Below are 26270 nucleotides of genomic sequence, written 5' to 3'. Positions count from 1 at the left end.
TAACGGACTTTTTTTTATTATTATTTTTATAGAGATTACATATTACATACCATAGAGTGTGATTATTATCAGACGGCACTGAAACATAACAGAAAGGTTGGCCCATGATTTTAGCAGAGGCCAAGCTAGCCGCAGTCACATTAAACACAAATACAACCTAAATACTATTTCACTACATGAATTTTACTCACAAGGTTCTCAGGTGATTGAATTGCAAAAGGTGGATGAGAACTTGGATTGCCCAAACACTGCTGCAGACTCTCCCATGCTCATTGGCATCTATCCCAAATTCATTGAAACCAGCTGTAAAAGTGGAGGTTGTTGCTGCAGGAGGAAGAGCTGAACTCCCAGATCAGAAGAGCAGAAGCTGAGCTGGGAGGGGGATGGATGAAATACTGGCCTGATCGTCTGCACGTGACTGTGCTTTATCAGTCAGGAAACCAGCTGCCTCCTTGGCTGTGGTACTGCAGCAAAGGGTAACTGGAAGCATGTGATGTGATGCGATAGGGACAGTTCTGGTTAAAAGAAGAGCTTCTCCCGTTATCTTTCAGAAAAACTGTTGATTATCTTGCTCCTCTCCTAAAATAAAAAAAAAAAAAAGGCTCTGAGTCAAAATGTTTTGAAAATACATTTTAGTAAATACACCTTTAATTCTGAGCTCCGTGTTCCAGCTAATCAGAGCTGCTTTCCTTGGAGCCATTAGTCTGCGTGCAGGCAAGGCAAGGAGAGCAGGCCAGCAAAAATGTGAATTATTTATGTTCCTGCTGAAAGCACGAGTCTTGTCACTAGAGCCTTGCTTGATTGAATGGATCTGTAGAGACAGTTTCTGTAGCAACCCAGAACCTCACCCAGCAAAATGTCACCCAGGCAGCCACAGGTAGTGCAGAACAGTAATAAATACATGCCTGGGTAGCTGCAGATGACACAGAAGTGCCAAAGTAAAATATATCTGGGTTTTGAGTCCTTCATTCTCCCAAGACCCAAGAAGATGCCATTTCAGACTAACTCAGGTACTGGTAACAACCCAGCTGTGACAACACAGGGTTTCGAAAGGTTACACAAACCTTTGTGGGAACTCAGAAAGTCTTTAGCATCTGCTCAAGCGGTTGCTTACCATGCAAGCTGCTGTGGTCAGGCTCTTACAGGTAGCCCAGCTAGCTGGAGTTGGCAGAAAGACAGACGTGGTTATCCAGCACAATGCCAGGTGTTACGTATGCATACCAGGCACTGGGTTTGATAATATTGTCCAAAATGTTTCAGAGGTTGGGTTTTTATGCCACTTCATTTAGTGTAGATCGACAAAGGCAGGGATATGTGGATTCAACAGTTTTTTCCCCTATCGTTAGCCTTTGATCTTGTCTTGTTGCTGTTTGCAGCCTGCCTGCCCTCCTATAAAGTCAAACCCATCACAATTAAAAGGTTACAAATTACAAGCTGACTGTCTTGCAAAGCTTGGCTACAGGTTAGAATAGACATACAGGTCTAGACATACTAAACATATTTTCAGTCAGTATTTGAATTTTTCCTAATCATCAACATATCAAATTGTCGGGTACTGAATATATTCATGTTGTCTTCATTTTTGAGGCTGTGAAATACAAACCACTGTAGAAAAATTCCAATACACAGAATTTCATGTGTATTGAACTGTTAGCAGATGGTTCCTTCACCATGCATCTCCAGTCAAGTCCTGTCCACCACCAGACACTATAAGAGCAAGCCAAAAATTTGTTGTGCTTTCCAGAGTCTGCATTTCCAGCATTTTTTACCGTTTGACCTTACAAACAAAACTGGACTCTCTGCATCCAGAGCAACCGGAGCGCTTAGCTCTAAAGAGGAGATAATCCAGTTATAAAAAGCTTATGGTTAGTTGGTCAGAGGTCACCAAGGTACAACTCTAAACGTGAATAAAAGTGTGAGAAGCTGCATGAGTCCTGCGTGACCTGGACAAGGAGTGATCTGACTGGCAGGGGCTGGAGGCATGGTTCATATTTAAAGGTTTTGCTGACTTGGCAACACCAGGATTATAACAACATTCAACAATCAATACGTTTGCTGGCAAAAACCTGTAGATGTAGTTTCAAGAAAAAACACCCATTGCTGTTTTGATATAAGCAATATATAGCAATGTATCGTAGTGATCTAAATTTGATCCTGTCTAGGAGGCTTTACGAGCTCTTCCACTGTAGCTGTGCTGGCAAACTTTCCAGTCGAGACTGCTGTGCGAATGAAGCACTGAAGAGCGTGATGCTTATGACAGCTGAGCTGCTTCTGAGGCTTGAGGAGAGAGTAAAGCTTTTCACCCTTCGGGAGGAACCACAAAGAAACACTGTCTGCTTCCTTAAGTGAATCTCGGCTGGAGAACAAAGGACTTCAGCTGTGTACAGTGAGGTAATTTACATCTCATTAAAACGATCTTTAAAAATCTACACTGTGTTTGTTTCTTTTGTACCCGTGTTTTTCTTTCCTAAACATGTGAAAAACGTTGCTTTTTTTTTTTTTTTTTTTTTTTACTAGAATAAAAGCAGGAAGAACATTTCTAGGTGCCTAGAGATTTTTTTTTTCTATACTTGCCTAGCTCTAAAACAGTTCAAAGGAATTTTATTAAACTTCCCAGGAAAATTCAGCTCAAGCATAACCACAAGGAGAAGCATTTTCAAGCACAACTGTAGATGTTTGGGAATGTAATAAATTCTTGAAGGCTACTTACGCTGATATGTTTTTTGATGTAGTGCTATACCATCACAACTATCCTGTAAGATTAATTATCAGTTGCTGGTGATTCTCAAGTCAGGTGTGCTACAACTAGGTTTATTCTAAATGCTTTTTGGTGAGTGTATACCAGCAAAAAACTCTTGCTGCATCTGTACAGAAAGACTTTAACCAACATCTATGCCAACTGGGATAGGAAGAGGTGGAACGTATTTGTCCCAGAAGCATTTTTGAATGATTTCAGCAAAGCTATGCTGTGATGGGATATGCTTTTAGAAGGTGGTTTCAAAAATGCAGGTAATGAAGCACGCTTTTGCAGCCAAGGATAAATCCACGCTCTGGCCTTACTGTTGGCATGGCAATTTCTGTAGCGATGAGCAACTTTTCATTAGGCAGCCCAGCGACAGACTCAACATGGGTTTCTGTGCCGCTCCTAATGAGCTGTTCCACGAATCTCTTGCAGGATGGAGTGTTCCCACAACTCATTAGCATGGGGGCCTCACGGGCTAACAGCCGGCAGACCTCGCGGAGGTACCACTGGCTGCGTCCTACGACCAGTAAAGACAAACTAATAACACGCTGAAATACTGGATGCGCTCAGGCATGCAGGGTGTGCGTGGATTCAGGGCTCCTGGGGGTGTGCTCCGGAGGGCTGATAACTGCTTCACCTCACACCAGCCTCCGTTGGTTGCTGACTTATAAACAGCAAATCTGCTTTTGAGGGTGGCCTTGGTCTACATGACATCCTCATCAAAGCAGTTTTGCTTGTTTTATCGGTTTTACTCCGGTAATTATTGTGAGGGAGCATTCTAACTTACAAACATAGTACTTTTGGGAGGAGCTCGATTTCCCCACCCCCACATTTTTCCCCTAGGAGCTGAACACTATATACTGTTTTTGCCAAATAAACTGAGTTTACATTATGGCTTGACTCCTGGTACATGATTAATATTTGTCACAGGCAGCGTGTCTTCAAATAGCTGGCTAACATTTACACCGAGAAAAAGCCTTGAAGTCCTAGCTTCAGTTGGACGGAAACAAAAACTTGAGTTTCATTTTCTGATCTTACGATGGCACACTGCAAAGGAGAAGTGGTGTGTGCAACATACAGCATTTCGAGGTGTACCGGAACAAACATGAACGTCCAATTAAACAGGCAGATTAAAGACGCCGGTGCGTTTCCTGCCCCCTCTTCCCCATTTTGAAGGTCTCATTTTTCAGAAAAGGATGCGAACGCTGAGATAGAAACTAAAATACGTTTTTTTTATGAGATAAAAGGGCAAACAGCTGTTTTTACCACAGATCTGCCAAGTCTCAATTTTTGCTATCTTTCTGCTGCACATGCAGACATCCTATAAAACCGATTTTGTGACAGGAGCGTTTTGCAAGTGTACTTTAATTTGCAAGGGTATTTTAACAAAGCATTTGCCCATGGCCTCCTTTGCCCTGCTGACGGCTCCTCACAGTTAATAAGTAACATGTGAAGAGGGGGCAAGGAAGAGCTGGGCCTTAAGAACCGAGCGTTATCAACTTTGGGCAAGTACCATGACAAAAGAGCAGGTTTTGCTATCTCCAAACCTTGGAGTTTGCAAACCCCAAACGCTGCTCGTTGACCCCTTGAGTGGGACAACTGAAATAAGAAGTGTCTCCTAATTTCTGACCTAAACGCTGTCTGGTTTTTAGGTGTGATTGGCACAAGGACCTAAACCCCTGTTTTTTTGGAGTGACTGGCACAAGGACCTAAACGCCTGTTTTTTGGGGGTAAAAAGGCACAGGGCAGACTGGGAGCAGAGCAGGGGGCGCTGCCTCCCTCCCGATGAGGGAATTCTGTGGCTGCACACACCGCCGGGCTCCATCGCCACAAGCTCCCCGTTAGGGGACAAGGCGGGTGCGGAGCGGGGCCCTGAGGGGCCACCAGGCCGCGGCCTCTCCCCCGGGCCTAGGCCGCAGGGGCGGCAGCGGGTAGGCCGCGTTGCTATGGCAACCATGAGCCAATAGTGAGCGCGGCGCGGGTGGGGCCTCGCCGGGGGCGCAAATCAGCACCGAGGGTCGGGAGGAAAAGGCGGGACTGAGCGCGGGGCCCCAATCGGAGCTCGAGGGCGGAAAGGGAAGGCGGGAGGACAAGGCCTAGCGAGTGAGGAGCGAAGGGGATAGGGAAACGCGGCCAATCGCGAGCCGTCCTTCAGGGGCGAGCGCGGGCCTTGAGCGCAGAAACCAATCAGCGGGGAGAAGAGGCGTTCCCAACCGCCCGAAGGCGGGCGCGCTGCCGGGCACGCCAATCGGCGCTCGAGCAGGGGATCCGCCAGCCAATCGGGAGGCGGCGAGGGAACAAAAGGGGCTTTCCAAGCCGCCGGCCCCTTTCCCCTCAGCGCAATTTCACATGACGCAACGGTTGGAGGCAGAGGTCCGCGGGCCGTAGCCGCCGCCGCCATTTTGTGAGCGCCCGGACTGAGCCGGCGGCCGGCCGACCGACCGGAGGCGCGGCGGCACCCGCGGCACCGGCACGAGCACCTCAAGCAGCGCCGGCGGCTGGAGGGAGCCGCGGCCCGAAGGATGCGGTAGAGGAAGCCCAGCGGCAGCGGCGGGGGGGGCGGCATCGCTCGGCGGCGGAGGCGGCGGCAGCATAAAAAAAAAAAAAAAAGGAAAAGAAAGGGGGGAGATCGCGGGGAGGGGGCTGTCGGTCGGTGGGGGTCGGGGCGCCCCGGTCGGAGGAACATGTCGGCCCCGGAGGGCAGCGCTGGTAGCAGCGAGGCCCGGGAGGACGCGTGTCGCGATTACCAGTCGTCGCTGGAAGACCTGACGTTCAACAGCAAGCCGCACATCAACATGCTGACCATCCTGGCTGAGGAGAACGTGCCCTTCGCCAAGGACATCGTCTCCCTGATCGAGGCGCAAATCGCCAAGGTTTTTATATTCCACCGACTCCTACTCCTACCTATACTGCTGGGGGGATAAGCCGGCCCGGGGCTGCGGGTTAGGGGCGGCCTCGGGGAGGGTGGAGGGGGGGGGAAAGGAAAAGGGCGTGGGGGAGACGGCCCGAGGAGGGGTGGAGGGGTGAAGCTGACCGGGAGGAGGCGAAAAGGGGGGAGATGAGGGCCTGAAGGAGGGGAATTAGGGCAGGAGAAAGGGGGGGCGGAGGAGGGGCTGAGGAAGGCTGGTGGTGGGGTGGGGGCGGTTGGGCTGGGGGCTCGCAGGCAAACAGGGAGAGGGGTGGGCTAGCCAGGGGTGAGCAGAGAGGGCACGGCTTTCCCCGAAAACAGGAAGCCCAGAGGTTTTCATTTATTTATTTATTATTGGGGAGAGGGTCAGGAGTTTGGGGTCGCTGCCGGGAGAGCAGGGGGCGGAGGGGAGCGGGGCTCAGGCGGGGTCAGGGAGCACGGGAGCTCGTCCTAAACACCGCGGGGCTTCAATAAGGCTGCTGCTTCCCCCAACCCCTCCCCAACCCCACCTCCCCCCCCCCCCTTCCCAATGAAAAACCATAGGGAGCAGGGGACTCGAGGGAGGGGAAGGGCTCCCCCAGCACCCAGCCGCAGAGGAGGGGTGTCGGTAGCAGGGGGGAGGGTTTGGGACTCGCCCCCACCAAAAGCCGCTGGGGGGGGGGAAAGGGGGGGAGAGAATAAAAAAAAAAAGGGCAAAGCGTGGCTGGCGAGTGGAGGAGCCCCGTGGAAATAAATAGCAGGCAGCACAACATGGCGGCCCGGCAGTGACTGGGCAGCAGCACCTCGCCCTCCTCGCTGGGTTTTCCCCCTTCCCCGGAGCCAGTGTTGAGCGTCTCGAAGCTGGTGTTGTAGTCCCCAAGCGTTGCATTTAAGCGATTTTCTACCCTTAGATGAGTACCGCGATCTATAGGGAGGGCCTGGCTGGGGGATATTGTGGAGTTGTTTTTTTTTTTTATTTTCTGGGTAGTTCGAAGGAACGGAAATAAGATGGAGTTTGCAGCACGGCAGTTGTCCGCTTTAGAAGGACTAAATTTAACGATTAAGTAATACTTTAAGCATCATTTTAAGTATAAAGTACATTTAAGTATATTATAGTTCAGAAGATAAGGTTATTTTCCCAGTGTGGTCCCTGTGGGATATTAATTGGCGGGGGGCGGGGGGAGACCCGACACTAATCTGTCAGAAAAGTTTGTGGGTGAAAGGTGATCATCTGCTCTGGGTAGAGAAGTCTGCGTGTGGTGGTGATGGGGGTTGTTTTGCTCTACCTGCTTAGAGAAAATTACGTGGGCTTGGGGATAACCTGTTTGGATTTCAGGTGATCTGTGCCTTGAGTAAAAGCTAGTGTTGTGTGTGGATCTAATTCATCTTGGCTAGAGAAGTTTATCGGTCGAGGATAGGGAAGAAGTAATTCTCCCTGACTGTAGAAACTGCAGCAGCCTGTAGGATCCTAACATGGCGTCTGAAAGGCACATGATATAAAAAGAAGGGAAAGAGGAGGCTCCCTCTGAGCCCAACCCAGGCAGTTGCTGACATCAGTCAGCCACAGCACATGGATGGGGGTTTGCCGCACCTTTTTACCAGGACCTTTTTATAAGAAAAGCGATCTTCTTTCAGTCCCGTCCCGATTCCTGCCAGTCACCCCTCCCCCGTTGTTTCCCTTGCTCCCTCTGATATCAGTTGTTCGTAGGCTTTTTTTCCTTTTGGCTTTAAATCATGGTTTATAATGGTGAGAATTGTACTATCTAACGATGGGGAGGGAAGGATCTCTTAAGTTATTTAATCTGTCTTTCTATCAATGCAGGATGGCTCTTTAGTGTTCCACAGACCTCTTCCAGTCTAGTTTTAAATGCTGCCAGTGGCCAAGTTTTGCCATTCCTTGGGGAGGTGACCTCAATCTAATAGATCTCACCATTATATCTCCTAAAGGGCAGTGGATGTATATAACGTAACTTGTGATAATATCAATGCTGTCAAATTTCTTCATTTCTGGGTGATTTAGAGTCTGCCCTGAAGTGTGTTTTTTAAAGATGTCTTAAATCCTGTATCAATGGTTAGTTTTGCCTAGTTACTGTTTGTGACTGTGGTTTATTCAAGGCAAGTTCTTAGTTGTTTTTGGGAAAGTGATCTCCTTTACTAAGCCACTTTTAAAAAGTGTTGCCTGGAGACAGTTTGTTTAGTGTAAAACTTGAGTGGTCTGCTTTACAATTTAATAAATGGTTCTGAAATGTGTGACTGGTATTATAAAATTTGTAAATAAAAAGTGTGAAATATGTATTTGTCTTTTTATTTACCATTGTATAGTGCAGAATTTGTTTCCAAGACCCATTTTGTATACAAGGTTGTTTTTTAAACAATTTTTTTCACAAGTTTGTGACTCGGGGTTCAATTACCAGATATGATTTTTTTTAAGGTTGAAACTTTTGAGGAAACTAATAAAAAAAGCCACACATTTCCAACAATAGCTTTCATACATTTTTTGAAAGAACAGTGGGAATTATGTGATGCAGTTTTTAATATTAAGCTGAGAAACACAGAGTTAGCATTCTTCTGTGTTCCGGTGGTTATGTGGAGCCTCCCTGCCTTTTGGTTAGCGTCATGTGGGTCTCTTTCTTGCTAGGGGATGCTGTGTAGATCGCCTGAAAACAAAATACATTCAAATCTGGGACTCCCTTGTGTGGTTATTGGAATGTGTGCTAGATAGCTTGACATAATAAACATTTCCAGAAGTGAAGGCTTAAGTATTCCAAGCATATTTAAGTCCTGGTTCTTAAAATGTAACACCCGAATAGCTTATCTTTGAAGCAGGATACGCTGCTGAACTTGTGATTCTGTGTCATATTTTGAAGTAGGCGTCCTTACTAGATTACAGTCTTTCCCTGTATGATTGCTTTTAAACAGTCTGATGCGTAATGAAGGTGACAGTTAAACTTGCCACAGTGCCTTTGCTGCTAAATGGATGCCCCGGCGTTTCAAACTTTAAACTTAGCGGAGGGTAGTGAGCTACTTCCAAACGCTGGTGAAATGGAAGAATATGGTGTACTATGCCAGTAGCTCTTGGGCATTGGTGCTGCTGAGACAGCTCTTTGTTTCCCTAAAAGCTGACTTTGAAAGTCAGAAACTGTGCACTGTCATTTTTTTTAATAAAGGAAGGCACTCAGAACTTAGTGTTTTTAATGTGCCATTGTGTAGGCTGAATTAAAGAAGAAACCAGTATTTCCCGGACATTTTAATATTAAGTAGTTTTACATCCAGGGTTGGAGCGTTGAGACTAGAGAGATGCCCTTATTCTAACCACTTGCATATTAGCTTGTTTACGGCTCAGTATTAAGTCAGTGTGCTCAGCTCTCAGGTAATACCAAGTGCTGTAAAATATTTTAATGTACCACAATTAGTTTTAGGTAGCTTAACTGCACTTTTCGTTCGTTCCATATCCAAAAAATATCACCTGCCTATTACGGTTTTCGGTATGCTCAGAGGCAGTGATCCCCTCCCCCCCAGTTAACAAGAAACCGACCTTTCCGATGTAAGTTTCAGGCCATGGTGAATTAATACACACTTAAGGGTGAGGAAACAATGTGATTTACCCATATAAAAGTACTATTGCCCTTCTGTGAACCACCTTAATGGGGAAGGAAGAATTGTAAAGCAAGAGCACTTCCACACACTTGTCTGGACAATGGGGCTGTGAAGTAAGGCGTTAACAGGGTAGCCCGTCCTGTTTAAAATGAGCGGTGAAGTTATTCTGGTTTTATCCTGAGTTTACCGGATGGTGAATGGGACTTAAAAGTTATTATGAGTGGATGCTCCTCTAAGGGGATCGCGGTCGACGTGCAGCTTGTGGTGTTGTCTTTCACATTGTCCTCTTCAACAAGTCTGTGTACTTGCTGGTGCTTTCTGGAACTTTGCTGTGCCTTCTGCTTGTGAAAGCCCGTGGTGGGCATTAAAAACACCTTGATTTGGGCCAGTGGTGCTTGGTGTACATTAGAAGTTGCTGTAGCAGTCCAGCGTCACCACACTTCTAACGCACAAACTTGCTACAAGGCTTGAATGTGGATTTAAAAACAAACAAACAAACCAAACCAAACAAACAAACAAAAAAAAAACCAAGCTGCCTCTTGTAGCAAAGATGTGTCCAGAATATGAAGACTCCCATCTGTGAAAATTGTGGTTGCAGTTCCTGAGCTTCTCTGTGTCTTTGCCGGGTCGACTTGATGATTGAGTTTTGTCTGGATTTAGAACTTTGTTCTAACTGCACATCTAACTGAAAACCTGACTGTCACTATCTACAAGTGCCAAGAGAAAATGGGACTCCTTGCTCCGTTCGTTTGGATTACAATGCAATAGTTGCGACCTATTCTGCGTGTAGTATATAAAAAGACTGTGATACTCTACATATAATCTACGGCTGCAGAAGTTCACTAATTTGGGCTGTTTGCCAGAAGTCTGATTTGTGTTCTGTGAAATCCCGAAAAACAAGCATTCAGGAGGTCTGAATTATAAACGATTTTTAGAAGTTCCTTGAAGTGCTAATGATGGTTTCCTGCTAACTTACTTTCTCAAGTGGGTTTTGAAAGGTTACACTCGGTACGGTAGCAGTAATGCTGTCTTGTGGGCTTCTTTTTTCTTTTTTCTTTTTTTTTTTCCCCAAAGCTTTGAGACACAAACAGAATAACCTAAGGTGTTCCTTTTTTTCTGTGATAGACCCACTGCATTGTACTATGAACTGAGTATTGATTTTCCAAATTAAGTTTTTGTACAAACAAAAAATCCCAAGCAAATCCCTTGGTGTTTATAGTGGCAACCAAAATGAGAGGTCTGTATTTCTGGGATTGGTAATCCCTTTATTTAAATAGCTTAAAGTATGTTTTGTTGTACTAAACTTCTCAGTTTCTTCTTATTACTCCAGGCTCCTGCATCAGAGAAGCTCCCTGTTATGTACCTTATGGATTCCATTGTCAAGAATGTGGGAAGAGAGTATCTTACTGCATTTACTAAAAACCTAGTTGCAACATTTATTTGTGTATTTGAAAAGGTATATACACTTTCAGAAAAGTTCTGTATTCTAAGCAAAATTGTTCCTGGTAAAATAAACACATGCTTTCAGTTTTGGGTTTTCTTGGGTGGTAAACCATAAGAATTAATTGGTTTTTATAAATCTCAGTATGTATCTATAATGTGGATGGGTATTCCTGTTGTTGTCAAGTGTGTAAGTTAAGTTAGCCAAAAATATAAAGTCTTACTTAATTTGGTTCCTAAACTTCTGTAATTTTTCTATCCAGGCAAGGTATTACTAATTTTTTTGGTTACTGTTACCTGGATGGACTTTTTGTAATATACAGACCAATTAATTGTGAATTGTTGATTTTTTTTTTAAGATAGTAAATAGCCTTTATGTCAGGAGTATACTGAGAATCAGTTTTGTAGAGATTTCTCAGAGCTTTCTTCCCTCTCCTGTAGTTAGATTTGTCTGACGCACATAATTTTTGATGTACAAAACGAGTGCTTAAACTATGAAGAATATCACTAACACCTGATACTCTCTTGGTGGTCTGTGATTCAAATATATGTATGTGGGGGAGAAGGTCATAAGAGTGTATTGCTGTTACATTACAAATATGTTTTAATTTCATTCAACTGCCACATTTTTTTTCTCTCAGTTTTTAACCACAGAAAAGTAAATTGTGCTTATTCTTCAGTGAGAAAGGCAAATCCAAGTCCATTTTTTGAAAGATTGGACTTGAACGGCTTTATGTTGGATCTGAAATGAAGGGTTAACTTCTGTGGTATCCTGTATACTCTGAGAAAGTAGCGTCTCATATGAATGAGATGAGTGGAGCTTTGCATATTTATCTTTACATACCAGTGAGGATCTGTGATCCTAGTATGTTTTCTATATGGTTTTCACATGTATAGTGCATGGCTAAATAAGGAACAGATTGTAATAATGACCACAGAAAATTTAAACTCCTGTGTGTAGAGTAGATAGGTAGACATTCACTTGTTTTTCCAGTATTAGATTGTGTTCTTCACTGAGTTGCATTTAAACTTCTGGCAGCTGAAGCTCTGGATAATAACTGATAATAACTGATTTTCCAGAGTTTGGTAGCGTAACTGTCTACTAAGCTAACTAGAACTATTGAATTTGTATTAATTGTGTAAAGTAGCAGTCACTTCAGATAACTTAATTGATGGTATTGCAAGATGGAATTCTAGTCACTGACATTGTTAAAAGCATTTGTTTACCAGTAAATGGTCACTGAGGTATCTTTAAACACGTAACAAAGTCAGAAACTTGCTCAGTCACTACAGCACCTTTCATGGTCAGCTTCGTACCCACTCATTGAAAATTGCATAGATGCACCATCCCACTCCCCAGTAGCTAATTATGAATTATTTTTGTTGGAGTTCCTGCCACCCTCCCTCTTCAAAGAACCTCTGAACTTTCTGAACTTCTGGACAGTATGTCTTGCTGTAACATCTTAACATAAAACTGTAGCAAAAAAGGGTCTCCAGGGTCAATGCTTCATGATTGAGTTAGATTATTCACAGTAGGACAGCTTTTGTCCTCAAATGTTTTAAATTTATTTAAATTAACTACTTGAGTTATGAGATGAACAGAATTTTGCTTTAATGTGAGTTTCTGACTTGCCTGTCATGAGATGATTCAATCTAGTTGTAAAGAGAGAAAAAATGGGAGGCAGTACTGCAAATATGCTTAATTTGTGGCTCACAGATAGTTCAACTGCAAAATTAGACCTGAAATATGGTTGAATTCATTTTAGCTAACATACATTTTGTTGGATTTGTTAGGAAAAAAAAAAACCTTCAGTGATTAAACAGCTGAACAAAACACCTTTTCTGTTCAGAAAATTCATTGTTCTCTGACTTGTTTGCCATTGCTCTATGCCATTCAGCACAAACACTTGAATAATGTATCGTCTCAGAGGCTGCTGCCTTTCGATATTTTTGTTACTGTATTTTCTTTTTCACAGAAATTGGCCAAGTAAAGTGAGAATTTTGGTAATGGAAAAGTTGAAAGAAAATTCTCAGAGAATGGTAATACACAATAAAACCTTCAAATGGCCTTGAAATGACAATTCCACATCTGAGTTTCTGTTACTGATTCTGTTGGTGTAGATGTAAAAGTCTGCTTTGCTTATAAGTTCTGTATAGCCAGTTCATGGTGTTAAAACGATAAAATTGATAAGAATATTAAACAAATGAAGCTTTAAGTTCTACAGAAAAGTTTTAGAAGTTGTTTTATATTAACTTAACAAGCCATAGAATTGTTTTATTGTTTTAGGTGGATGAAAATACTAGGAAAAGTTTATTTAAATTACGCTCCACATGGGATGATATTTTTCCTTTGAAGAAACTATATGCCCTTGATGTCAGAGTCAACTCATTAGATCCTGCTTGGCCAATTAAACCTCTGCCCCCAAATGTGAATACTTCTAGCATCCATGTGAATCCTAAGTTTTTAAATAAATCGGTAAGTTTTTATTCCTACTGTATGAACACGTGGTAACATATGTAGTTTTCATTGTTTGTGTGCTGTTTTTTGACAATTTAGTATATTAAGAATGAAGCATCTGATCTTTGTAGACAGGTAAGAGCAATTTCCTAACTAAGAATATTTGATGGGTTTGTTTTTTGTATTTCAAAACTGAATCCTAGATTTCTGAACATTGATATATTAAATAGCATATTAATCCTGTCACAGTGGGCAAATTCTAATGGAGCAAAAGTTTTAAAATGTTTTATATTTTGCATTAGAAATGCAATTTGTAACTGTTAAACAAAGTCCCAGTGTTGGGTCACCATAACAGTTAGAGGAGATAGTTAGCTGATTCCATTAAGATTTTGTGTGTAACTTTGTTCTTATCTTTGTTTTTAGCCAGAGGAATCTACTGCACCTACCTCTGCTGTCACTTCTGGTGCCTCTACTCCTCCAGCTGTTCCTGAAATACAAAAGAATTTGACACAGGAGCAACTGATAAGGCAGCAATTGCTTGCAAAGCAAAAACAGTTGTTAGAACTTCAGCAAAAAAAATTAGAGCTGGAGCTGGAACAGACTAAAGCACAGCTGGTGAGTAGGGTAGTTGATGAAATGTCCATAGTTGGGTCTCACTTTTGGATAGTACCTTAGCTATACAGGTAACTGCAGTAAATTATGTCAGAGAAGTGTCGCTCTTTTAGGACTAGAGCAGTGCAACTTGTTCTGGTGTTCTAGACCAATATTTGCTACCTACAAATTGCAAGAATTGCACTCAAAACAGGTTTAAAAGAAGCTTTTGTGTTTTGTTACTAACTTCTCTCCAAAATAATGTGTGCCTATGATCCTAGTTTTTCACCCCTTCCTGTGGTTCACCACAAGACAGGCTTTTTCAAATATATTTGCTTTGAAAAAGAGTAGCATTTCTTTATAGAACAAGGAATCCTGATTGTTAGCAATACAAAGGCAGTTTCCTCACAGGGTCAGTTTGGTTTAATGCCAACATCTGAAGGTGGCGGTTAAGTCGTATTGTTTTACATTCATAATAGAAAGTCTTCCAGTTTTAACTGTTGATGATAGAAAATAAACATCTTAGAAGTGTAGGGGATAAAAATCAGATATTTGTCAGTTTAGTTGTCATGAATATGTCGAATATATAGAAAAAATAATGCTGTAATGAGAACGTGTTTAGGTTACGTATTTTGCAGCATTGATGTTGCATTGATTTTGCGTTATAACTTGATCTTTTCTGAAGGTGCTGCATTATTTTAATGTCTGTGATTAGCAATTAATTGGTCATTTTCAGTTAAATGGCTGAACCTTATATAACTACAAGTGTTTTCTATTTATAGTTTTGTTTTCAAGTCAGAACATGAGTATCTCTGGGTAGGAGTTGTATCATGCAGGTTAATGCTGTTTTTTTCCCCCTATTTCAGGCTGTTTCTCTTAGTGTTCAGCAAGGATCATCTACTATAGCTTCAGTTCCAGCACCTTCCAAGCCACATGTGTCTCAGGCACCTCATATGACAGTTAAACCACCTCATCAGACTTCTGTGCAATCTGAAAAAATCAAACCATCCCCAAGTCCTCCACTTCATGATGTCAAAATAGTAAATAGGGATCCTCGACTTAATAGGATGGCTCAACATTCTTCTCATGCTAAAGATCAATCTCATAGGAAAGAATTTCCACCAAACACAACCAGTCAGTCTGATACCAAGGCAAGCAAAACATCACAGGCTGAAAAACAAAACTCCACAAAGCAAGAGAAATTGAAAGCAGGTGAAAAAATGCAGAAGAAAGATCTTGATCAGTCAGAAGCAAAATCTAAATCACCATCTCCTTTGAAAAACAAGTTACCCAATACTAAAGATACTAAAAACCAGGAAAGTGAAAGCACAAAAGTATCTGAAATCAGTAAACGGGATCCAAGACTGAAAAGACATCTTCAAGAAAAGCCAGAGGGCGATGAGGTGAAAGAGAAGAGGAGAAATATAGAGAAAAAAGAAAAAGAGGAACATAAGACGTGTGAACATAGACCAGTAGGCAGCAGAAATAAAGTAATTAATGGTGTTGTTCAAAAACAAGACACACCTACAGAAGAATCAGAAAAACAGGGTGGAAAACAAGGGAGATCAAGTAACAGAAAACGGTCACGATCACGCTCTCCTAAGTCACGGTCACCATCTACACATTCTCCAAAAAGAAGAGAGAGGAGATCACCCAAAAGAAGACTCAGAAGCTTATCTCCCACTTCGTCAACTCCTAAAATTGGAAAGATGCGTCAGATAGGTCCTAAGCAGTCTCACGTTGAAGAAGCCACACAGGCAGCAAGAGATGAAAGGAATTCTAATAAGCGGAATGTGAAACAAGAGGTGCGAGATCCACGGAGAGTGAAAAAAGCCCAAGAAGACAGGCCTCAAGAAACAGCAAGTCAGCATTCTGCAAAAGCTTCTCCCGATCCAAAGGAGAATGCAGAAAACTGGCAGGGATCCAAAGCAGGCAAGAGGTGGAAATCTGGTTGGGAAGAAAATAAAAAGTAAGTTACCATCTTTTAAACAGGTTATATCTGAAGTCAGTGGAAATTCTACTGCTGACTTCAGTGTAGTCAGATTCCGTGAGATGTTCAAATTGTCAAAAATTGTTGATGAAGTTTCTTACCTTATTTGTAGTTAAATAGAGAAATTATGCCTACTTAGATTCTAAGATGATTGTGTTTTGCCATGATCAGTTCTAATAAGGGTGTAACAGGTATGTCCTGAATAAAGAAATAATTTATATTTTAAATATGTTCTGTTTTCAGCTCGCAGCAGAGTGAAGAACACCAAGCACTTGGTAAATCTCCTCACCAAAGACACCGGGAAAACTGGCCTGCTGCTAAAGGAATTTTATCACCCCGAGCACCAAAGCAGCAGCACAGGTTAAGTGTGGATGCCAATTTACAAATTCCCAAAGAATTGACATCTGCAAGCAAGAGAGAATTACTTAAAAAGGTAATACTGATTAGCTTGTCTTTGTAGTAGTGTCCTGGATGTAGGTGTGCTTTTCTTTTCTTTTTAGAAATCTAAACTTCAACTTTATGTTCCAGGCCAATGATCGCTTAGCATCTGGTGAAATAACTCAAGATGAATTCCTCATGGTAGCTCATCAGATTCGACAGCTGTTCCAGTACCAGGAAGGGAAGCACAGATGTAATGTGTGGGATAGCCCTACAGAGGAGAAATGTGTTTTGAAAAAGAAACCTCTTCTATCTGATGCAGAATTAACATACTACGAACACAAAGCTAAATTAAAAAGAACCCAAGTCCAGCATTCATTATCAAGGCTTGATCTGTTGGATCCCGACGATATTTTGGATTATCATCTACCCGATGCGTTGCTTTCTGGAATAGAATGTGAGCAAGCAAAAGCGAAGCGTGGAGTACAGTTTGACAGAAAAGAGCCATTTGGAGAAAGATCTAGGAGGCATTCTCCTGTAAGTGGCACTAAGAGACCTTTTCCTGATAACCTTTCACCGCTTGAGAGTCGACGGAGACTGGAGGAACAAAATGCTACCAAAGGAGCAAGAGGTTCTAAAACCTTCGATCCTTATGACAGCTGGGGAGAATCAGAGGAATTTAGAGATGCTCTCAGGCAACAGGGAAAAGGCACACCGGAGTTCCAGAAAATAGATGGTGATGCAATCTGCAGATTTGATAATCGTGAAGAAAGACAGCTTCTCGGGCAAGCTGGTACATTTTTTTTGCCTTATTTTACAGATGTTAAATAATTGCAACGCTTTGGTGGGTGGTTATATGTTGCTTTTATTTTTTTTTCAGGTGTTCGAGAGGAACCAAGATCACCATTCAGTGAGCGTTTCAAAAGAGCTAGGTATGAGGATCCGGAGAAAGCACCATTTCCAGAAAGTCCAGGATCGAGATTTGGAGGCATTGAAGCCAAGCAGAGAATAAGTGCACTAATGGAAGACAGACCTCTATTTGATGGCTCACCTAGACAACCTGCTGCAAGGGTTGGAGTAGATGGACCAGGAAGTCCTTTTGTTGATGGTCCTGCTGCTGGTTCAAATTCTCGAATCGATGGGCCACCTGGACAGGCTGCTCTGAGATTTGAGGGGCCGTTGGTCGGAGCGGGTGCATCACAGTTCGATGGACCACTGGCGGGGGCAGGGGGAGCGGGAGCCCTAAGATTTGAAGGGCCGCCAGGGCAGCTGGCAGGGGCTCTCAGATTTGAAGGACCCCCAGGACAGGTTGGAGGAGGAGGTCCACTGAGGTTTGAGGGACCTCTTGGGCCTTTGCGCTTTGAGGGGCCTGCAGGCCAGCCTGTAGGTGGTCCTAGATTTGAAGGACCTGGAGTTGGTCTCAGGTTTGACGGACCCCGTGGTCAGCCTTCAGGTGGTCTCAGGTTTGAGGGGCCTCATGGTCAACCTCTGGGGCCTCGAGGTCAACCTGGGGGTGGTCTCAGGTTTGAGGGACCCCACGGTCAGCCCTTGGGGCCTCATGGTCAACCAGGGGGTGGTCTCAGGTTTGAGGGGCCACATTTACAGCCATTGGGGCCCCATGGTCAACCTGGAGGTGGCCTCAGATTTGAGGGGCCACATGGGCAGCCTATGGGGCCACATGGACCATCAGGGGGCGGGCTCAGATTTGAGGGGCCACATGGACCACCAGGTGTAGGTCCTAGGTTGATTGACGGACCAGTACACCAGGGAGCTGGTGGACTTAGATTTGATGGTCCTCTGGGACGGACGGGTCCAAGATTCGATGGCTGTCATGCTGGATTCGATGGTCAGCCTGGACAGCTATCTCTTTTGCAAAGATTTGATGGAATTCACGGACAGCCTGGCCCAAGATTTGAAAGGGCACCTGGCCAGCAGGGACAGCCACGATTTGATACAGCCATACCTCAAAGATTTGATGGTCCTCACCAGCCAGCCTCAAGGTTTGACCTGCCCCTTGGCCTTCAAGGTGCAAGGTTCGAAAATGTAGCTAACCATCCTGCCTCAAGATTAGAAATGTCGCCATACGGACAAGGTGGTCCGTTTGTTGATCATCCCAGCCAGGGCTACAATGGACCATCTCATGGGATGCAATTCCAGAGGCCTGACATATTTGATGGCTCGCCAGGACCAAATTTCAATGGGCCAGCTGGCCCAGGAGCACAGAATTTTTCATTGAGAGCATCTGGACATTATTTTGATGAAAAAAATCTTCAGGGTCCTCAATATGGAAACTTCAATAGTATGGCAGTGGGAAGTAATCAGGTAAGAATTATTGCTGTAAATAGTTTGCTTGCAGAAGTATTTTTGTGTAGACAATTAGCAGTTTTACTTTCTCTAAAAACATAATTTTTTTGAAGAGCTGGTGCACTGGGAGACGGTTTCAGACTTAAAATGTCATCCATATCACGTAGCGTCTGGATGATTCAAGAAGGGCATGCACTGTTATTTTAAGATTTTTTAAAAAAGAAATTAATAGATCTAATCATTTTGTAGGTGAGAGTATAACTGAAATTAGCATTTTTAGTTTGAAAACAAATTAGGTAATTGAAAGCCTGGCATTTTCACTAAACTTGAATAGGGCCAGCTCTATAAATCATGACTGAAGATATAAGTGAATATAAATGATTAATTTTTCTAAAGAGATATAGAATTAGGATGGACCAGAAATAATCTTATTGTCTTTTTGGAGATTTTAGTACAGGTGACAAGACAGTAGTAACAGACACACATAATTTGGGGGAACTGAGAAAGATGCAGACATTGTTAAATACAGTTTTTGGAAAATTATCTTGGCATCGGCGTGCTTTGAGTTTAGTTGTCTTTGCTATTGCCAGTTGGTAATGCTTTCTTCAAAAGGAGAAAATAACTATACATCAATCAAAATGATAACATTTCTTCCAGTAGATTGCAGATTTTAGAGAGCGTTTTTCATTTGGGGTATAACTGAACATGAAGAGTTAACTGATTGAGCAAAAGCAGGTGATGTGTCCTGCTAACCTCAAACAGGATCAAATTTTAATCAATGTAAACCTTTTTTTAGTAAATCCAGAAAGCAATTTGAGAAAAAAAAAAATTACAATCTCACTCTAAAAATATTTTCATGTATGTAGTTTGCTGCAGCTGGGTTGCTGCAATCTTCAGAATGCATTTCATACAGTGGATACTATTTCAATTATAGAAAAAATAATAGTGCCCTTTGTTGATAGATGTTTACCAGTTTAACTTTTCTGATGAGCTCTGTTTTGGTGAAAAGGATCAACTTGAATTACTGGGCTTGGAAAACATGTTTAAAGGCTGGATAAGCAGAAAGAAGAGAAGGTGTTTTTTTCTTTCATTTAAATATTAGGAAAAATGAATAAATTTTCTGATTTTTATTTTTCTGATGGGACATGAAAACAATGGAAAGGTTACTTAGCCATTTGTGGACCCTTCAATACCAAATTAACATAGTTCACTAATGGGAGGATTTTAATATTTATAATGTTATCGAGAAATTTGTAGAAATTATCATTGCTTTAAAAAAAAAATAAATTACAATGCAAAGAATGCTTAAATGTTTACTTTTACAGGTTTCGCTCATGTCTGCTCAGCCAGGACCTTATGGACAAGGTCAACAGTATTTGCCAAATCCTGGAAGCTTTGTTCAGAACCCTGCAGGTACCAAACAGTTAGCTTCCTTTTGTTTCTTTCAGACTGTTCTGTTTGCTAGTGGACACACAAAATGAGCTTTCTGTATTGTGGTGGTGTACTAGGCCTGTGTGGACTAAAGGAAACCCCAGTGAGGTGGCAGTAGATGTTGTTTTTGGAGTAATCTTGTTAGGGGTTTCCCTCAAACAGTGAAGGCTTTCATTAGTTTTTCATTAACCACATGGCTTTGGTATGTAGTTGTGCTAAAACAAAGCAGAACAAGATTTTGGTCTGCTTTTTTGATGGCAGAAAGGTACCAGTTTGTAGGTCTGGCTTGCATTTGCCAGGCTGTATAAACATTCTGAGTGTATGAATTGGTTAGTAAAAATCTTGCAACAAGTCATAAATAATTGAAGTATGTTGGTCCTGGTGAAATATTTAAGGATAAAATGAGAAAATACTGTGTTTCAACAAGCAGTATCCAGTAGAAGTCTCTTTACAAGGCTGAGAGCATAGAGAGCACTTCAAAAAACTTACGTTACAAAGGAAGTTGTTGAAAGGGAAGAAGTAAGTCAAAAAACTAGATATAAAGCAAACAGTGGATAAATAGTTTGAAATAAAAAAACGGAAGTAACAGGAGACAGAAGGAATAGTGTGCTGTCAAATGTGCTGATAGAAGTTGAAGTAAATTCTTGATCGTTATCATTGAATGTTGATGTTTTTCTCTAGGAGGCCTTCCACATTCATATCCTGATAACCACCTTGGCCAGCTTGATGTCAATGAATTGTTTGCTAAGCTGTTGTCAACAGGAATTCTCAAACTGTCAAAAACGGATTCCACTTCAGCACGTATGTAGATCCATTATGTTCTAACTACGTGGGTTATACATAGCTGAATTGTAAAGCTAAGTGTGAGAACTTCCTGTGAGTTCTTGCATCCTCTTTTTTTTTTTTCTTGAACTGAGCTTTGTGGGAAAGGATTTGGTGCATGCGAAAGTGAATTACTAACTTTTTAAAATGTATATTACTTGTATTACTTGATGTGTATGCTTAAGCTATTTAGAGCAGCCAGTTGTGGTTTTGGTGCCCTGCCTCAGTAACTTGTTCTTGATTATAATCGGATTCTTGTCAGTTTCTGAAATACTTTCATCTGAATATTGAAATTTAATGTTGAAAGCTTAGCTGAAATACTGTTTTCCTAAATGGAAATGAGTAGTAGTGTACTGTGTTCTGTGCTTTTTTAATGATGTTACAATATGAGACTGACTCAGCTATTATTATGCACTTCCAACTTAGCATACTCAGATCGTATTTATTAATATTCAGATAAAACAAAAAGAAGGTTCATCAGCACCTTACTTCTTTCTTAAAATGTACTGAAATTTTGATGCACTTGCCTTTATTCTTTTTAGAAGTGAACGAAACATCAGCCCAGCCAGCTGCTGAAGAGGAGGAGGATGACCAGAGTGATCAAGATGTCCCAGACCTCACGAACTTTACAGTTGAAGAACTCAGACAGTGCGTATAGTAGCATGAGCTTACACTGCAGTAAGAATAATGGCATGGAAGTATATAAATAGTGGAATCCAAGACAGTTGAGAGCTTTTAAAAGATGTTATGCCACTTTTTGACTAAGAGGACCTGCAATTTTTGATTGTTACTTCATGACTAAGGATGTGCAGTTCTTGATTGTTGTTAGTCTTGGAGAACTTCAGGAAGGAAAAAGAGGGAAAATGAATGACAGAAAACTTCCCTTTATCCACATTGGGATGTTGTCATTTAAGCAGCAAGGCTGTGATACAAAATGAAGTCAGTGTTACTTTGTTACTCCTAAGTTTGCTACCTTTGTGGTAGTTTGCAAAGCTGAGCCAAATGCTAGTGTTACCATTTTGTGTGCTATTAGGTGATGAAGTTAGTAGGTATGACACTACTAACAGTACCGAGTTTCTTATGGATAGTTCATATGAGCCTATTCAGATGTTTTCAAATGACTGTTATGAAAATCAGGAATAATTAACTATGTTGCATGCCTTAACCTTACAGTAGATTCATGCTTTTCTTCTGCTTGTGCAGTTCTGCAAATCAACTTCCTGATAAACTTCCTGTTTCTTTTCATAAAGATGTTAACTTTTTTTCCCCTTTTTGTAGGCGTTATGATAGTGTTATTAATCGACTATACACTGGAATTCAGTGTTACTCGTGTGGAATGAGATTTACTACTTCACAGACAGATGTTTATGCCGATCATTTAGATTGGCATTATCGCCAGAACCGCACAGAAAAAGACGTTAGCAGAAAAATTACGCACAGAAGGTGGTACTACAGTTTAACGGTAAGTTATGCAGCATGTGTCTTAATACATTAAAGGCTGGATTCAGTGTTATATTTTATGTATGTACTTTAGGATTGCAGTTGAAATTACATTCTCACAGGATTTTTCCTATGGTAAACAATGTTGTATTTGGTATTTCAAGCAGTTTGTATAAATGCCTGTCAGAACACAAAAGGCAATTATATGATGAACAATAAGCAGCTGGAAGCTGTTGGTACTGCTTTGGTTGCACTGAGAATGGAATAGAAATAGAAGGAAAAGGTTTTCTGAGTAGTGTAGCATTATTGGAAAACATGCACTCTGCTGCATGCGAGAAACATTTCAGTTTCAATGAAGTAATATGTTCTAAATAAGGTACTTCTGGGATGTCATTTTTCTTTTCTTTCCCTTAATTCTGTTTTAAATATTTCTGACTATTCTTAAGTGTCTGAGTGTGAATGAAAACTTTTCCTTAGGATTGGATCGAATTTGAAGAAATAGCTGATCTAGAGGAACGTGCAAAAAGCCAATTTTTTGAAAAAGCCCATGAAGAAGTTGTGCTCAAGACACAAGAAGCTGCAAAAGAGAAAGAGTTTCAGAGTGTCCCTGCTGGACCAGCTGGAGCAGTTGAAGTAAGTTTCAGCTTGTCTGTATTACCCTATGGGCAATAAAGTAGACTGAAGTCTTGGTTTTGGATCAGTGTGCAGTCACTTCATAGGTGTTGCATTTGTGTGTGTGGCAGATAGCATTAATAACCAGTAGTACAAAAACTTACATGCCTATTGGCATGCAGTCTTTTTAGTGAAATCAAAATGGGGAAAGCATGTCAATTTACTGAATGCTTCCATAGGGGGGAGTAATTTGAGTGAGTTGGAAACGATCCCTTGTGATTCAAACAATGTTTTTTACTGGATTTTTGCTATATTTACACATTTTTTTCATTAGAAGGTAGGCATTAGGACATTAGGTGTTAGGACAAAGAACTATCTGAATCTTCTGACTTAAACAACCAGCAGGTTTGTATTTAGGTAGACACGATAGTTAAGTAATTAAATGTTTTTATATGGTAAACCTATAAGAAACTAGCTAGTGAGTCATATAGGCCTTTGCTTTAATTTTTAAAAGGCCTTTGTTTTAAAAGGTACTTGTGCTTGTTCTCGGAGTTGACTTATGTATTTTACACAGAAGTATTAAAGGTGTTAATACTTCATGTAAGAGTTCTCCCTCTTAACTTGAAACTCAAAAGTTGAGTTATGGGGAAAAGTGAAGATGATGCCATAAAAAAAAAATCTCCATACTGGATTGTTTTACCTAAATCCCTGTACTGGATTGTGTTACCTGGGAGTAACACAGCATTAGATTGTTAATGTGTTTTGTAGAGAGTTTCTAGTTGAATGGGCAAAGCTTGCCTTTCTCAAATGACAACAACGTTCAAGGTCAGATGATTGTTGCTAAATTTACAAACTGTACTCAGTTTTTATCGATATTTTCTAAACTTTTGAAATGTAGAGGAAAAACCATCTTTTAGTCTACTATAGTTATCTTAATTTAAAAGAGCATTATTTAGCTGTTAAATGTGAAGTTCCTGAAATTCATGTGTTTTATTTCAATAACATCATATATCTGTTACTTGAAAAACTTTTCAGAGCTGTGAAATTTGCCAAGAGCAATTTGAACAATATTGGGACGAGGAAGAGGAAGAGTGGCACCTAAAGAATGCCATACGAGTAGATGAAAAGGTAATCTGATTTTATTACATGTGATACTTGTTGATATTTTAAACAAAAACCAACCTGTGCTCCCCACATCCTAGTTAAAAGCAACAACAAAACTCAGCTGAAGATTTATAGCTAGAAAGTGAGACAGCATTGTGATCTGTCTCTCCTGAAGGATTCCCCTGATAGTTTTCCTGACTTTCAAGTACATAAATACCTCAACCTTTGGAAATGCTTGAAGTCCTGGTACTGTTAGTATAGGCTCGCTATGCTTCCTTCATACACTGCTCTGCTAAAAGAAAAATGAAGGTGATCCTTCCCCTCTGCCAGAGGGGTTGGACCAGATGGACCCAGAGGTCCCTTCCAACCTCAACCATTCTGTGATTGTGCAAATGTTTATATATATGGTGTAGATATTCGTTCAGTTCTTTCTATATATAGCTATCCACATATGATTTCCTATACTTACCAGGCTTTTTGTCTGATAACTTTTCCTAAAGATAGTTGCCTAGTTACATTTGACACCATACTTTGCCTACTTTGTAACGTTGTTGTTCTAGAGGAATTGTAGGATACATAATTTACTGTTCTGTTCATGACCTGTGCACCTACTATAGTCTTATGTATTTAAGTGTATAATTCTTCTTTTCCAGATTTACCATCCATCTTGTTATGAAGACTACCAAAACGTAAGTGAATCCTTCTTATTTTTGAAGCATTTTGCTTTCAGTTTGTTCATTGACTTTACAGGGAGCAGATGTCTTCAAAATCCATCTTTCTATTGCATTTGACCAGACAAAGATTCAAAGGCCCTGGGCACGGCAAGTTTGTAATACAGAAGTTGCTAAGATACATTTTTCATAGTGATGTATCATAACAGGTTGTGTGTCGTACATGACTAAAGCAAAAACATTATTTGAAAACACATCATGAATTTATTGAGTAACATGCATAGTCTTAGGAATTTGCAAAAAAGGAGTAAGTGGGTGTTATAGTGTGTGTTAAATTTTTAATGATTTGGGAGTACAGTTCATTTGTGGAGAGATGGGAATATTTTATGGTAATGTGTTAAGCATTTCATTGCTACGTGGATGACACATTTTCAAAGTAATTGTGAAAAAGTAACGCTATTAAATAGTAAACTTGCTTTATACGAATCTTGATAAAGTAAAATTTTGGATTTTGAGTGCTTTACTGTCAACATGTTTGCATTTCAGGAAAGACTAAAAGGGAAAAGGATTTAAAAGTGGCTATTTTAATGATGTGGTAATGCTATGTTAACGTTTGTTTTGCAGACATCATCATTTGATTGCACACCATCTCCCAGCAAGACTCCTGTAGAAAATCCTCTAAATATTATGTTGAACATTGTTAAACAAGAAACACAAGAGTCCTGTGACTCGCCTAAAGTCAAAGAAGAACCTGATGACACCCCTACTGCCTGTGCAGAAGAGAGCACACCTGCATCTACAGATATTAAAACAGAACCTGATGAGTCTATTTAAATAAACTAAGGTATGTTTTTTTACAGAAAAGCTGCTGTGTTATCTCTGGAAGGCAAATACTTTTTATATGAAATAAAAACATTCAGCTGAGGCAGGGCCTTAGCTACTGTTTGGTTAATAAATACATTTTTGTATTTGAATTTCTTACTGCCTGCACAGTTTCAGGTGTCATTGTGTGAAAGTTCTGTAGATGCGTGAAAATTTAATGGAATGAAATTGTATATGTAAAAATGTACAATTTTCACTTGTGGAAATGTAAATTATAAATAAAAGATATTTTTGCTATATATGGAGTGTAATGTTTATGCACACCATCAAATGAAGACAGTGTTTCTGTACTTTTTTCAGTTTAAATGGAATTAAAAAGACCTTTGTTTTAGACCTCTTGCTGAATAAGATTCAGAAAAATGAAAGCAAGTAACTTCCTTCAATTATCTCATAGGTGGGTTATCAAGGGAAGCGATGCAGGAACTTCTCAAGACACAACCCTATATTTTTCTTTTTAAACTTACCTGAACAAACTTACATATCCAGATATTAAAAATAAAATTAAAAAATAACCAAAAAGACAGTTCTGGGTAGAAGGGGAAAATTTAACAAAGGAACCAGAGTGCTTGATTGTGAACACAAGTGCCAACAAACAATTAACAAACCAGGATGCCTGGTAGCTGAGACATTTTAATGATTTTTTTTTTCCGTTAGTCACACATAAGAATTTAATACAGCTGAACAAACTTTTCTTTACATTACAGGGGGAAACGAATGTAAGAATGCTCATTTGAAAAATGGTTAACATTTTTTTTTGTTGCTTATGACTGGACTTAGATGGTAAACCAGATATCCTGAGATGTTAATATTTCTTAAATGTAATAAATAAAATTAAGCATATATTTGTGTAAATCTCTTCCTTTCAGTAATGGGTTTGTGTGGCTGGCATGGTTGTGGGATTGCAAATAAAGATTCATACA

At 40.9% G+C, this 26270-nt stretch overlaps 1 protein-coding gene and 1 long non-coding RNA gene across 2 annotated transcripts; one reads left to right on the top strand and one right to left on the bottom strand.

Annotated features, from left to right (window-relative positions):
- On the bottom strand, positions 1–5629 carry LOC308183172. Its single transcript, XR_013942322.1, has 2 exons — positions 5491–5629; positions 1–579 (listed from the first exon to the last, which is right to left on the bottom strand). It is a non-coding gene; the product is annotated as an uncharacterized lncRNA (long non-coding RNA).
- PCF11 (PCF11 cleavage and polyadenylation factor subunit) lies at positions 4052–26190 on the top strand. Its single transcript, XM_080568702.1, has 16 exons — positions 4052–5616; positions 10558–10683; positions 12955–13143; positions 13549–13740; positions 14583–15685; positions 15950–16139; positions 16235–16877; positions 16965–18406; positions 19714–19801; positions 20501–20620; positions 21184–21289; positions 21920–22103; positions 22559–22714; positions 23729–23821; positions 24451–24486; positions 25093–26190. Exons 1-16 carry the CDS (start codon positions 5428–5430, stop codon positions 25300–25302), a joined length of 5067 nt encoding a protein of 1688 aa, XP_080424828.1. The 5' UTR covers positions 4052–5427; the 3' UTR covers positions 25303–26190.
- The last annotated feature ends 80 nt before the right edge of the window (positions 26191–26270 follow it).

Source organism: Anser brachyrhynchus, assembly GCF_964034855.1.
Source record: "Anser brachyrhynchus genome assembly, chromosome: 1".
Lineage (NCBI taxonomy): Eukaryota > Metazoa > Chordata > Aves > Anseriformes > Anatidae > Anser > Anser brachyrhynchus.
This window is presented reverse-complemented; position numbering and strand designations above follow the sequence as displayed.